The sequence below is a fragment of the Dreissena polymorpha genome, chromosome 9, assembly GCF_020536995.1.
Source record: "Dreissena polymorpha isolate Duluth1 chromosome 9, UMN_Dpol_1.0, whole genome shotgun sequence".
Lineage (NCBI taxonomy): Eukaryota > Metazoa > Mollusca > Bivalvia > Myida > Dreissenidae > Dreissena > Dreissena polymorpha.
The window spans coordinates 46,171,519-46,187,026 of record NC_068363.1 but is presented as its reverse complement, the minus strand read 5'-3'; the positions used below and the strand labels follow the sequence as shown (position 1 = coordinate 46,187,026).

At 35.9% G+C, this 15,508-nt stretch overlaps 2 protein-coding genes across 15 annotated transcripts in view; both read right to left on the bottom strand.

Moving 5' to 3' along the window:
• Positions 1-1,182: 1,182 nt before the first annotated feature.
• Positions 1,183-15,508, bottom strand: part of LOC127845126 (uncharacterized) — a 130,770-nt gene continuing 116,444 nt past the window's right edge. For 9 of the 14 annotated variants that reach the window (XM_052375836.1, XM_052375837.1, XM_052375838.1 and 6 more), the window contains exons 2-7: positions 15,259-15,388; positions 10,207-11,094; positions 7,805-7,940; positions 7,064-7,196; positions 6,704-6,769; positions 1,183-5,354 (exon numbers count right to left, since the gene is read on the bottom strand). In XM_052375836.1, coding sequence (XP_052231796.1) covers positions 5,269-5,354; positions 6,704-6,769; positions 7,064-7,196; positions 7,805-7,940; positions 10,207-10,946 — 1,161 coding nt within the window. In that variant the 5' untranslated portion in view covers positions 10,947-11,094; positions 15,259-15,388 and the 3' untranslated portion in view covers positions 1,183-5,268. Of the gene's footprint in view, positions 5,355-6,699; positions 6,770-7,063; positions 7,197-7,804; positions 7,941-10,206; positions 11,095-15,258; positions 15,389-15,508 lie in introns of all 14 variants that reach the window. The other 5 variants (XM_052375842.1, XM_052375843.1, XM_052375844.1 and 2 more) reach the window with 4 other exon arrangements.
• Positions 2,283-5,235, bottom strand: LOC127846006 (uncharacterized). The gene is made up of 3 exons (XM_052377186.1): positions 5,210-5,235; positions 4,103-4,668; positions 2,283-2,287 (listed from the first exon to the last, which is right to left on the bottom strand). The coding sequence occupies exons 1-3, from the start codon at positions 5,233-5,235 to the stop codon at positions 2,283-2,285; spliced, it is 597 nt and encodes a 198-aa protein (XP_052233146.1).

Genomic DNA, 15,508 nt, shown 5'->3' with positions numbered 1-15,508 from the left:
TTACTGTATTTGAGCCACACTCTGGGTATGCAGTATAGACCATGATAAGCCTGTACAGTCCTCATTGGCTAATCAGGGACGACACTTGCCGCCTAGAACGGATTTTTGCTAAAAGGAGACTTCCTTTAAACTCAAATTTCATAAAAGCAAATAGTGTCGTCCCTGATAAACCTGTGCGGACTGAACAGGCCTAATTGGGTTGACATTTTACGCACATGTATTAAGCCAGATTCCCCAGAACGCGGCTAAACTGTGGATGTGTTTATGAGACCGGTGGACGGTAACGTGATGCCTAAACTTATGATCGTTTAGTTATAACTTCTTATTTTATGTTGGTATCCGGTGATCATCTTATATATGTGTGTTTGTGGTTTCAGAGATTTTTGTTAAGCTTTTAAATTTTCCCCGAAATGAGGCATGCAACAATTGCATCGTTCGTCCCTTCGTTGTTTGTTCTTCCCGCTTTTATAAGCCGATCATAACTCAGAAAGTAGCGAAGTGATTAAAATGAAACTTCAAATAATGATCGTGGACTTTAAAAGCCGTGAACAAGAGCGTACCTTTTTCTCATGAGTTATGGATTTATTGCTCTGTAGTCATCTTTCTTGTGCGGAGCTTAATTTTCTTATTATTGAATGTCATTATATAAATCTGTGTACATGTATATTAATTGCGGACATTTAAAGACAGTCCAGTAGAAGAGCCATATCTCTCTTATCAGTAATTTGGAATGATTTCTTCATGCTTACTTTTGGTAAAGTCCGTTTCTTGTAAGGAGCATAACTATGCCAATATTGAAGGTACTAGTTTTCAAATAAACCTTCATGTATGGCTTTAAGAGCAAATGAAAATTATAAAAATAACAACTCTCTCTCTCTTCAGTATTTGCAGAGTTATTGACCTTTGTTAACAGTTCATGTTCCAAGTAAAAATTCATAAGAATTGAAGGGAGCAAAATAAAACTACATATACTGATAAGAAGAAATTGGGAGGATGTGCAGGGTTAAAATAACCCACAACTCTTCTGCAGTATTTTTTTGGGTTATTGCCCTTTGATTATAATTTTGTGCAGAACATAGCTATATAATTCTCATGTAAAATCATAACTCAAAAAGTAGTGTATGGGTTCAATATAACTTCATAAATAGATATAGGGCTTTGAGAGGTGAGAGGTAACAAGTGTTAAAGTTTTAAAGTTTATTAGAAAATACATCCAGAAGGCCACAACCCCACGTGGACAAAGTTAGTGTACAGTGTTTACAAAGTACAGAGTTTATGATTATATAAAGTAATAATATGTGCAATTGCAACTACACATACATGTATAATTAAATATTGGACAAATTTATAACAAATATACATCAGATATATTGCATATATATACTAGGTATATTTTAAAATTGCAATAATATTACTTTGCAGTTACCCAAAGTAACTTGAGTCACTATGATAAATAATATAAAATAAAATAATCTTCTGACCATATTTCATCAAGATTGGACAATAAATGTGGCCTCTAGAGTGTTAACAAGGTTTTACTATAGCCATATAAGGTAAAAAGCCCCGCCCTCTGGCGGCCATGTTTTTCAACCAACCGGCATCATTTTCGAACTCGTCCAAGATATTTTTGGGATGAACCTTTTGACCAAGTTTCATGAAGATTGGACAAGACAAGATTTTACTATAGCCATATATAGCTATATTAGGAAAAATGCCCCGCCCCTTGGCAGCCATGTTTTTCAAGGAAAAGGTTACCATTTTTGAACTCATCCAAGATATCAGTGGGACAAATCTTCTGAGCAAGTTTAATGAAGATCGGAAAATAAATGTGGCCTCTAGAGTGTTAACAAAGTTTTACTATAGCCATATAAGGAAAAATGCCCCGCCCCCTGGAGGCCATGCTTTTCAACCAACCGGCATCATTTTCGAACTCGTCCAAAATATTATTGGGATAAATCTTCTGACCAAGTTTTATGAAGATCAGACAATAAATGTGGCCTCTAGAGTGTTAACAAGATTTTACTATAGCCATATAAAGCCATATAAGGAAAAATGCCCCGCCCCTTGGCAGCCATGTTTTTCAAGCGAACGTAACCGTTTTCGAACTCATCCAAGATATCATTAAAACCAATCTTCTGACCAAATTTCCTGAAGATTGGACAATAAATGTGGCCTCTAGAGAGTTAACGAGGCAAATGTTGACGCCGCACAACGGACAAAAAGCGATCACAAAAGCTCACCATGAGCACGTTGTGCTCAGGTGAGCTAAAAAGTTTTGAAAGTCAATCTAAAATAACAGTTTAACACATACATAGATAAACATTGAACATATGTATTTATTATACCTTATAAAAATTTATTTATATACGTAACAACATATTTTGTGTAGCAATTATTTATTTTCAGTTGTTAGTAATTCAATAAATTTGTAGAAGTAGAGAAAGTACAATTACTATCAATTTTTATTTTATTTTTACAGAGTCATTGATAATCTCATTTTGCATTCTATCATTCGATATTAATTGAAAACACTAAGATAAAACTTCATAGATCTACAAAGAACGATTTATACAAGTGCAGATTGAAAGAACTGTAACTTTCCTTTTGGTGTTTGCATTTGGCATATTTCTTGCAAACAGCCATTTATTACATATTGGCATGTTCTACAAGCAGACCATACATAGACAAGTATTAAATGGATACAAAATGAAACTTGCAGAGAACAAGAAACATATTTCTTTCTTTGATATTAATGTAGTTATAGCCCTGATTATATTTTCGAGTGCAATGCACAACAATATATATGTATATAATTGATTATAATAAAAATTCATACTATTTTTCGTTTGGTTCAAGACAATACTTTGGGAAATTTGGCACCCTAGTGAGAGCAAGTGTTTTTATTTATTTTTTACCGATTGTGAACAACTTTGACAGAAAGGCATGCAAGAATCATATATGTAAACATTCATGAAAATGTGCCCAGCCATTATGATATTGTTGGAATGAAAAAATTATGCAAGAATCATGTTGGACAAAATGTTATGCTTAAAAGGTACTCCAGAACTTGTTTTGCACTGGTAAGCTAAAAAGCAGTTTTGCTGCAAATGATTTATTTAAAAACCTGTGGCCATGGTGATGTATCTATGGTTGCCATGTGAATGTATCTATAGTCGCCATGGTGATGTATATATGGTCACCATGGTGATGTATCTATAGTCGCAGTGGTGATGTATATATGGTCGCCATGGTGATGTATCTGTAGTCGCCATGGTGATGTATATATGGTCGGCATGGTGATGTATCTATAGTGGCCATAGTGATGTATCTATAGTCACCATGGTGATGTATATATGGTCGGCATGGTGATGTATCTATAGTGGCCATAGTGATGTATCTATAGTCGCCATGGTGATGTATATATGGTTGGCATGGTGATGTATCTATAGTTGCTGTGCTGATGTATCTAGTCATATTCTGATCCAATTTAAATACTGATGTAAAAACATTAAAAGGCACTAACAACTAATAGAGTTTTAAGACTCAAATTAAATTTTTGAATTTTACTGAGATATAACAAACTATATTTTATTTGACAAGAAAGTTAAGATATTTGAATAAGTATAATTTTAATAATATTTGTAAAAGGCAACAAAGTAAACCTAGTCAAATTTTTATGATTTGTCAGTGCTTTGTAACATAAAACATTGAAGTCTACTAAACAGCATTCAAAAAGGTTAATGTTACTGGTAACACACTTAGGTATGCGCAGTTCCAATCTATTCCCATCTATAAGTGTCATAGGTAACATACAGTCACGGGCAGCTCCAATACAAGAAACATTCCCATCTAGGAGTGTCAAAAGTACAATGAAATCTTAACCCTTTCAGTGCTGGAACCGAATTTTGAAGGCCTTTGCAAACAGTTTGGATCCAGATGAGACAGAACGTGGCGTCTCATCAGGATCCAAACTGTTTGCTATTCTGATAGTATTCTTTGAAAAAAATGAAAGAAAATGCTAATTTTAGAAATTCAGCAGACAACATTCTAGCAGACGACAAATTTCCCAGCGTGCAAAGGGTTAATAACAGTTGAGTCTCACTAAAGGACAGTTGAGTCTCACTAGAGGACAGTTGAGTCTCACTAGAGGACAGTTGAGTCTCACTAGAGGACAGTTGAGTCTCACTAGAGGACAGTTGAGTCTCACTACAGGACAGTTGAGTCTCACTACAGGACAGTTGAGTCTCACTAGAGGACAGTTGAGTCTCACTACAGGACAGTTGAGTCTCACTAGAGGACAGTTGAGTCTCACTACATGACAGTTGAGTCTCACTACAGGACAGTTGAGTCTCACTACATGACAGTTGAGTCTCACTAGAGGACAGTTGAGTCTCACTAGAGGACAGTTGAGTCTCACTACAGGACAGTTGAGTCTCACTAGAGGACAGTTGAGTCTCACTAGAGGACAGTTGAGTCTCACTAGAGGACAGTTGAGTCTCACTAGAGGACAGTTGAGTCTCACTAGAGGACAGTTGAGTCTCACTAGAGGACAGTTGAGTCTCACTAGAGGACAGTTGAGTCTCACTACAGGACAGTTGAGTCTCACTACAGGACAGTTGAGTCTCACTACATGACAGTTGAGTCTCACTACAGAACAGTTGAGTCTCACTACAGGAACCAAATGAGCCATACTCTAGGAAGACAGGGATTAATGCACATGCATAAAGTGTGTGCAGCGGCACAGTCTAATCAGGGATGACAATTACTGCGTAAACTGATTTTTTGTTTAGAAAAACTTTCTTTAAGCGAAAAGTACCATAATTCCACAAAAGTGGAAGGTGTCCTCCTTGATTAGCCTGTGCGGACCGCAGAGGCTAGTCTGGGACAACACTTAAGGCACATGCATCAAACCCTGTTTTCCTACAGCCAGGCTCTTTTGGTTTCTTAAATGTGGCCCCTGTACATTTAACAATAAGACAAGCATACAACATGCGTGAATGAATCTCCTTTGCTAAGGTAGAAATGTCTGTGTTCTTTATAGAGCTATTTCTCAAATCTTTGGTAAGGAAAGTTTCCTGAAGGAATGTTGGTCGCTATGGTGATGTATCTATGGTCGCCTTGGTGATGCATGTATGGTCAACATGGTGATGTATCTATGATGGCCATGGTGATGTATCTATGGTCGCCATGGTGATGTATATATGGTCGCCATGGTGATGTATCTATGGTGGCCATGGTGATGTATCTATAGTGGCCGTGCTGATGTATCTAGTCATATTCTGATCCAATTGTAATACTGATGTCATTGCCCACATTCAATGTAGAGTGGTACCAAATGTTCGTGTCAAGTACAACTGTAAAGAAAGCAAATTGGTAATAACGATTGCTAGCATCATTAAGCTTGTACATGTAATATACATGTATTAAACTTGTAGGCAGTACAAAATGTCAGCAGTAGTAACAATTTAAAACAAGCATATTGGTTGAATTGATATCCCCGGCCAACATGCTTCTGGACACAAAACTGTATATTTGACACTCAAAAAAGCATTTTTTCAAGATACAAAGGGCCATAACTCCGTTATTAACAGATGGTGTACAATGCCAGTTGGCGTGCATCATCCTCTTATCCATTATATATACTCATACCAAGTTTGTATGAAATCTGCCAAAGCACTTCCAAGATATGGCTCCAGACACAAAAGTGCCGGACGGACGGACAACGCCAAAACAATATCCCTCCGCCTATGGCGGGGGATAATAAAACAATCAAATGTTGTTAAGGTATGTTTAGTAACCGGCATATAACTTTTTTCAAAGATTTAAATTATTTTTATGATAATTAAGAAAATCATGATAATTAAATTGACCTAAGGTCCAAAGATTTGCTTAATAAAACATAATATAAACAGTACTCTAGCATGGTACAAGCTCCACAAAAATAAACAAGAGACCCATGAGGGCCTGAATCGCTCTACTGCTATAAACACTGTGCAAGTTTGGAAAGAATAAGATGAAAACTGTGTACTTAATCGCGCAAACAAGGAGAATTTTCTCAAATTCAAGGGGAGATTATTGTGTACTTATTTCTCCGATACTGCTCATATTCAATAGGGTACAAGTCCTCATTGATGTAAAGATAGTGTGCAAATTTGGAAATAATTGGATGCAAACTAGGGAATTAATTGCGTAAACAAGCGGTATTTCAAAATTTCCTCATATTCAAGGGGAAGTTATTCTGGACTTATTGCTACGATATTGCTCTTTTTAAAAAAGGGTTTGAGTCCTCATTGATACAAAGACACTGTGCAAGTTTGCCAAGAATTGGATGAAAATTATGGACTTTATCACATAAAAAAAAAAGAATTTTCATTTTTTTCTAAAATTCAAGGATAGATAATTCTGGACTTATAACTCAGATATTGCTAATTTTCAATAGGGTTTGACTCATCATTCAGATAAAGACACTGTGCAAGTTGGGAAATGATTTGATGAAAACTGTGGACTTAATGCGTAAACAAGCCTTATTTCACAATTTTATCAAATTCAAGGGGAGATAATTCTGGACTATTTACTCTGATGTAACCCATTTTCTATAGGTTTCGAGTCCACATTAATATAAAGACACTGAACAAGTTTGAAAAGAATCGAATGAAAACTGAGGACTTTATCGCGTAAACAAGAAAAAGTCTAACGCACGCACGCACGGAGGGACGGACGACGGAAACCACGCCATGACATAAGCTCTTTAGTCCTTCGGCCAGTAGAGCTAAAAACAAAGAAAAGAGTTTTAGAACTTAACCAAAACAAAATTTAGCAAAGATATCTTGAAACAAATGATCTGGCCAAAGTTGCAAGAAGATAGGACCGTAATTTTCACTTCTAGAGTGTTAACAAGTTATAACTATAGCCATCTATGGAAAACTGTCCCGCCCCCTGGTGGACATGTTAATCAACGGACCAGAACCATTTTCAAACTCGGCCCAGATCTTGGACAACACTTTACACCCATGCATGACATCTTGTTTCCCCTAAGGTGCTATTCAATCCCAAGTATTCATACTGATTTGCCCTGGGTGCACAGTGACATGTAGCCTGTTCTCACACACGTCGTAGCATTCTGGAGGCGGCTCGAGTGTCCAGCGCTTGGTACCCGTGATCTGGGCCTGCCAAGAGGGCTTCTCTACATTGTCTATCTGCACAGAAAAGGCAGCGTTCAATGACACATGCTCCTCTACATTGTCTATCGACACAGAGAAAGCAGTGAACAATCAAATGTGTTTAGGATAGGAGAACTTGTTTTAAAATTACACCAAAAATTTCATGCATATGTGTATGTAAAAAAGTATCACTACTAACAGGCATCTCATACATACAAAATAGTGTAGAAGCCATAATCACAACAAACAGATAAACCCAAGATTCTTTCACAAAATCAATTTGATTCTTTTAATATCAACTTAAGATGTAATTGCAAAAAAGCAACAGCCTAGAATTTGAATTAAGAGCCTCACTCTGGGAAAAGGGGGCTTAATGCATGTGCATTGTGTCATTCCAGATTAGCCTATTCATTTTGCATAGGCTAATCAGGGATGACACAATCTGCTTCTATGGTATTTTAACTATTTTTCAATTTAAGGAAATGTCTCCTAGCGAAAATCCAGCTTATGGGGAAATGTTGTCCCTGATTAGCTTGTTCCCAAACTTTACACAAATGCATTAAGCCCCATTTTCCCAGAGCAATGCTCAATTTTATTGTTTGCAGATGAACTGAAGGTGTTATCTCAAAAGAGCATTGACACACATGTAAGTGGGCTCCATATCCCGGACTTCCCATAAACATCCAGTCTGTCTTGCTGGACTCTGATAGACGGGGCAGGAAGTACGGACGCTGGTAATGTTGCCTCAGAAGATTTGCCGTCTTGAAGTCGCAGTTACTCCTGGAATATAGTTAGTTAACCATTACCCACTCAGAAACAACAAGAGATGTGTTTGTCAGAAACACAATGCCCCCTTCTGCGCTGCTTTGAAGCCATATATTTGACCTTTGACATTGAAGGATGACCTTAACCTTTCACAACTCAAAGTGTGCAGCTCCATGAGATACACATGCATGCCAAATATCAAGTTGCTATCTGAAGCGACATAGAAGTTATGAGCATTTTTCGAAACCTAAACGCGAAACCTAAATGCAAAGTGTGACGGAAGGACAGACGGACGGACAGACTATAATTATGCCCTCTTTGGGGGGCATAAAAAGAAAATGGCTTTATGCAACCAGCAAAAAACCAGATGTTACTCGCAGGATGTTTAGGTTTGATGCTGTGTGCTGCTTATCAGTACCAAAAGGGTTGGAAATTAAGCCTTTATACATGTACTTGAATATTTTAACATAAGTCTATCATAATCAAAATGTGTATCTGATGAGTGAAGGGTTAAATAGTATACTTTAAAGCAGTGCTAACATTTATTTTGGTAATAAGGGAATGAACAAAATAGAGAACATTGCAGGCAGGACATGCGATGTTGAGGGAAATGTGGGAATAACTACAGTAATCAAGGTGTTTCTTACAAGACCTCCAAAATTGCAACCAAGTAAATCCTAATACTTCTGGATAAAATGTATGATTTATACCCAAACTTGTGGCAAGTCAGGTTTTTTGGACTTTTGCCAAGACTGCTGTCTTACAAATGCAAAAGAAAGTCTTCAAATGTAGGTTAACATAAAGAATCTTGCAAAGGCTACATCAAAAGCTTCCATTAGGATATTTGTGCCCACTATATTACAAGCCATAGTTAGAGAATCTTACAAAGGTGAGTTTACAAACTAGTAAGCTTAAATTAGAAAATCGTACAAATGGGAATGTAAAACCAACCATAACAACCTTATCATCAAAATAATTAATTGATGACAGTCTGCCACATGTTCAAACAAATGCACAGAAACATCTATTGAGCTTACCAATTTTTTTTTCTTTTTCATAAAATTTTAGTAAATCATACCCTGGGGTGTAGAGCGCCCCAGGTACCCGCTAAAAGAACTTTAAATGCAAATAGACAAAACTAGGTGACTATTTAATAAAGATAAACTTATTTAACATGTATTGAATACACCAAAAAATATTTGTTATTAACAGTCTTTCACATAGCGTCTGCACGCTTAAAATGATGTTATATTTTAAAAACAGTCTTTCACTGCGTCTGCACGCATAATTACTATTTAATATTTAAGTACCATTTAGACGGTTATTGAAGCAATTAAATAATACAAATAATAAGTCACCTCCTTAAAATGAGCGGGTCTTAATTAGCATTAAATAAAGAGATTTTTCAAGTCTATTTTTAATTAAGAAATGTAAAAATATATCACACACCTAAGTGAGAATGTTTATAAGAAAAATAGTAATACTTATTACTAAGATAGCTAAAATAGCTTCTTGTGTGCTCCCTCAGCTCATGCACGGGCACCTACCGTGGGAGCTCCCAACAAACTTCAAAAAAATAAATGCAAGTCTACAGCTGCAACGGGAGATAAAGCTGAGGCGCGTCTATAGCCTTCGGTACCACCACCGACCCGCCACAGCCCCACCTCCCAGATTAGCCTGAAGAAAGTATGACAATAAATATAAATTATTAAAAAAAAAGAAAAAGACAATCTCTTTACTTGAGGAAAGATTAAACAAGTATCCTATGACCTACATGCTTGAAAATGTGTTAATGGTATGTCGAAATACATAGTGATGGAAAATGAGTGACAATGAAATTCAATGAGTGAAATGAGATGAGCCCAACACTGGGTTACACAATGTATGAAATATAAACAATCAACAAGAGATGTGTTTGTCAGAAACACAATGCTCCCTATTGCGCCGCTTTGAAATAAAATTTTGCTATATCATTTGGCAGGTTTAGAAATTATCTCCCTTTTAAAGCTGATTACTTCCCTTGGATTGTATATTTGACTTTTGACCTTGAAGGATGACCTTGACCTTTCACCACGCAAAATGTGCAGCTTCATGAGATACACATGCATGCCGAATATCAAGTTGCTATATTTAATATTGCAAAAGTTATCGCCAATGTAAAGTTTTCTGACGGACACACAGACAGACAGACAAACAGACTGACAGTTCAACTGCTATATGCCACGCTACCATGGGCATAAAAATGTAAAATAAAACACTCATAAGGTAGCGTAAGTCATACCAGCCGATGTACCAGGGTGTTGATCCATCCCGCATGTGTGCCCGATCATCGCTCATTTCAAGAACCTCTTCAAGTCGGGTGAAGTTGCTCTTATACGGGAAAAACTGGCATTTTCTTTGCTGATTTTCTAGAGCTTGACTTCCGGGGCGGTACAAATTTCTGAAGAACTCAAAACTGAAATGTTTCGGAGCCGTCCAATTCACGGTCCCATCACCAATGACAACAGGAACCCCACTGTAAGCATACAGCCTCTCAAACTCTTCCTGATTAATGTTGTTAACTGTCTGGACTTCTTTCAACCCTTTGCAAAACGAACATTCTACTGGTGGACGAAACAATGTGTGAAGAGTTTCTGGCATGTAAACGACGCACTGTTCAAATTCTGCATCGGACTGATAAATATTGAACCAAGCTTGAGCCAAGGTTTCATGACTAATGGGCCAATCTAATAAGACAGTGAACACCAAAGAACATTGGACCACTAGTACCACAGATAACACTGCCAAGACAATCTGTAAGAATAATTTACAAGGAGAAACATCCCAGTCAATTTTTTGTAAGACACTTATTGTTTTAAAATCTTTCACTGTTAGGCCAAGTCTTTTAGCTTGTTCATAAATCTGCTTAAACTCTTTCTCCATATCCAGATCAACTGAACTCTGATATTTTGAGGAAGTTAAAATTGATGACTTAACCTCAGTCTCCTCACCTGACTTACTTTTATTTGTTTTTCTCTCCATTTTTGTGGACGTACTTAAATATTGAAATGATGACCATTCAAATGTTTACTGTTGCTTCTTTAATGAACAACTCATCACAATCTCAATGACCAGTGAGCCATCTCTCCAACTCATTGGCCTCTCTGGATGAACTGTTACAGTAGAATTCCTGCAATATTAGAAATTGATGCAGATTCATAATTATATACATTTAGGCTATGTGCATGTATATTTTGATTTATAACATATAAATATGTATCGTAGTTTTAATTACACGTAAAACTTTAATATACCCAGCCTTTTGTTTTCAGAATTTCTTCAGGCAGTTTTAAAAGGCTTCAGTTGATTATGTTATTAAGTTGTTTTCTGATTTAAAGGTGATGGTAGTTTAAACAATAGTATTCATGTTGTTCATTGCATACACTATGTTTATTTAAAGCTTGTTATATTGTGACATAAAAATATTTGTTCACTTAAAAGTGCTAAAGATTACCCTATGAAAATAGACTTAAAAACATACAGATTTTGGGGTGTTGCCATGCTTATGGTTTTACCTGATCATTTAAATACCTACACTTGATTGTTAACATTCTGCAAAATCTGCAAATATCAAATTAAACAGTTTGGCAAAAAGATTTTTTTTTTAATTTATCATTAATCATTTTAAGCCACACACCTTGAAATGAAAAACATGTTAATCAATACATATAGATGCGATTTGAAAGTGTGCAAAATTGTCATTAAATCTATAGCCAAGTAAGCAAGTAATTTATTATTATATTTTTATATTTTTAAACCGAAAGTAGGATTTAAATAGGAATACGTCCATTTCGACAAACAAGATTATTTTTAAGTTTTAAAGCGCAAAAGACGGAATTCTACCTTGTAAAGACCAGATATATTCTAATTGGCGTAGATAAAATTTAATCTATAGCCTAGTTAGCAAGTAATTTATTATTTTTCAAACGGTACCGCTTTTAAAACGAAAGTAGGATTTCTTGACATATATGTCCATTTCAACAAACGCGATTATTCGGCGTAGCTGTTTAACGTCACTTTTGACCTTAGGTGACCTTTAGGTTACATTCATAAAATGCCCGCAGCTACCCACGAATGAATACACTTCATTTAGTCCATTGGCTGATTTGAGAATACCACCAGAACATTGGAAACATGGCCGCGTCTTTCTAACACTGTTTTACTGCGTGTTCAGCATGAAACAAATTTATCTCTTATGAAAAGGCATGATAGATAGAACAGTTTTACACTCAACTCTTCACATCAATACAATTTGTGCATAGATTCTTCACCTTCGTCAGTTCGGGGTTAGTGCGTGTGAATGTCAGTTTAAATACAGGTCATCGCTGCGTTATATAATAATGACGCTATAGTCTGAACTAGGTGAACTGGAATTTTCTTTAGAGCAGAAAGATGTTAAATGAAGACATCCAGCGATATAATTATGGTATGTCAATAATAGATTCTTAATGTGTTTTCAACAATACCATAATGAATATTATTTTTAATTAATTTAACAAGAATTATTCCACCATATTGACTAATGTATTAAGCATGAGCGCGATGATTCTCAATACTGTTAATACTCGAATCAAATAACAATGCCCGACAAACCACTAAAACAGGTTTGTTCGAAGAACGTGCTTATAAATATTTAAAATATGTACGGAAACTTCGCATGGGGCCGGTTGACTCATATGTTTTAATTTCACTTCCATTATTCTTTTGGTTTTCTGTTTTGTAATTATAGGTTTATGACCAGCAATATGCAATAGTGTAAAATAAGCCGCAAAAACTCCGCGTAACATCCCGTACTGCGTGTAATGCAGCTAAAAACTGCACATAAAAAGACATTCGCTATCCTTGATCTCATTCATTAAACTCTTTACCTTTCATAAACTCCAAACACAATCAACGCCGTATATCTTTTTAAAAGATATTTCTTGTTTTTAAATGTTAAGCGCAAAAAAAGACGGATTTCTATCTTGCAACCAACAGATATATACTACTTGGCATAGATAAAATATGTTTCTTATTTATACTTAAACTTACTTTCATTTTAAGGTGTGTGGCTTTAATACATTCAAACAAAAAATTGCTATTTAATGTATTTTTTGCTGCAGTGGATATATTATCAGCTGATAATTGTTCCCTACACTGTACCAACTTAAAGTGGGATAGGGGAGAGGGCTCTTAACAGTAATTAAACCTAAAGGGGTATGGGGGATGCCCCTACGAGGCAATTTCTCAAAGAAATCAAAATTTGACATAAAGTACAATGCATATAATCAGGGGCATAAGTAATGGGGCGGCAGGGGCAGCGGCAACTGCCCCAATATTTCCGCTAGTCGTGGTTATATAAATAAAACGTAAAATAAAAAAAAATCGCCGCCCCAAAACCAGTATTTTTGTATTCACGCAGTGTTTTTTTATGGCAATTTCGGGGCTGATATTCGGCCCCATTCCCCTCAAAAAAGAGTATATATTTTTCCCCCATTTTGTAGAAAAAATCCCCTCCAAAAGTAAAAAACAAAACCAAAAAAAAACACATTTTTTTTTTTTGAAATAACTGTCTTATGATAAATATACAGGGCTCAACATTAATGGTTGTCCTATTGTTCCTGGCAAGTAAAAGTTGGGTCTGGGCAAGTTATTTTATAATCTAGTTGTCCGCCCGGAAAAGTGCAAAAAAGAACAAAGAGCATTTAATTAAGACTTTAATTGCTGTAATCATTTTGTTATATGTTCAAAAATAAAAAAGGTTTTGTGGTGTATCATTTAGGTTTATTAAACAATATGAGGTTTACAGTTGATGTGATATTTCATGTTTGGGCAAGTTGCTTTACGTTCAGTGCAAGTAGAAAACTAAGACTGTGCATGAAGGCTGAACTGTCTGAAACTAATGTTGAAAAAATCATTGATATATATTTAAGAAAAAGGACAAAGACATTCAGCTGTGAATATTACATTCATGCATACATGTGTATTCATATAATAAATATCATTACATATAAAAGAGTAAATTTTTAATTTTCCCCTTTTCCGAAAAATGACGTGTTTTTCCCCTTTGGACGGGCCCTGCCACCATTCCCCTGTAGGTGAAAAAAAACACTGATTCACGCGCCGTCAGTGCAGAAGCAATGTGTTCCCTGCTCCAAGGTTTTCAATAGTGATGTGTCAATATCCCTTGTTAGGTGTCATAAACCAGGGGCCCTGGTAAATGTCATTGCGTTGTTTTATTGTTCTTTTCCTTGATTGCACTGTCGGTGTTTTGATTAAGGACAGGCTATTTTTTTAATTTTAATTGATCGCTTATTTCAAAAGTAACTGCCAATTAAAACAATTTTGAGTAAATATACGCTTGAAAAAACATTAATTTGATTGAAAATATTTTTGTTCTTTAAGTATAACAGTTATTATTTGATTAGAAATCCATATCGTATATGTAATTGTTTAATGTTCAAAATGAGTATACTCCTAATCAGCTTGAAATTTTGCTTTTCCTAAGCGTACATTCAGGAAGAAAAAGCCAGAACAGCGCTCATTCCAATCTAGTTGGTTTGATTCGTTAACATGGCTCCACTATGATGAGGTATGTATGTATATTAGTATTTAATTTTAATTTGCGACCGTTCTTACCTTTTATGAACCTAACATTGATTTAAATACAAACGAATTCATTGAATTGATACCCCCGCCAATATACTTCTGGACATAAAAGCTTTCTGGACGGATGGACAACGCCAACGTGCATCATCCTCTTATCCATATATATACTCATACCAAGTTTCAATGAAATCCGTCAAAGCAATTCCAAGATATGGCTCCGACCACACACACAAAAAAGCATTTTTTCAAGACACATGTACAAAGGGCCATAACTCCTTTATAATGGTGTACAATACCATTTGACGTGCATCATCCTCTTATCCATATATATATATATACTCATACCAAGTTTCAATGAAATCCGCCAAAGCACTTCCAACATATGGCTCCGGACACAAAAAGCATTTTTTCAAGATACAAATGGCCATAACTCTGTTATTAACAGATGGTGTACAATGCCATTTGGCATGCATCATCCTTTTATCCATATATATATACTCATACCAAGTTTCAATAAAATCCGCCATAGCACTTCCAAGATATGGCTCTAGACACAAAAGTGCCGGACGGACGGACAACACCAAAACAATATCCCTCCGCCTATGGCGGGTAATAAAAAACACAACATATAAATAATATGCGTATTTTTGCTTTTTTAAATATATGTTTTACTATTATCATTAATATTTAACACAAAATGTATTACAATGTTATTCTTTTCAGAGCCGGGACCTTGCCTTCTGCCATCTCTGCATGGCGGCCAAGAAGACGGTCAAGATCGGCAACACGAAGGTGGACGGACCCGCCGCCTCAATGTTTGGAGGTTATCTGCGCCCCTGATAAAAAAAGATGTAACTGGCTATTTAACCCATTTTAGTTGAACCCATATGTTATGTTATTTTAACTAGTTATAGTTTGTTTGTCATACAAATGTACTAATTAGTCTGAGTAGTATC

What these genes read in the sequence shown, in the direction of transcription:
- LOC127846006 (XM_052377186.1), bottom strand. Translation starts at nt 5,235, where the DNA reads ATGGCCACCATAGATACATCACCATG. An exon ending in ACCATAGATACATCACCATG is followed by an intron (nt 4,669 to 5,209) that starts GCGACCATATAT and finishes TGGTTCCTGTAG; the next exon opens with TGAGACTCAACTGTTCTGTA.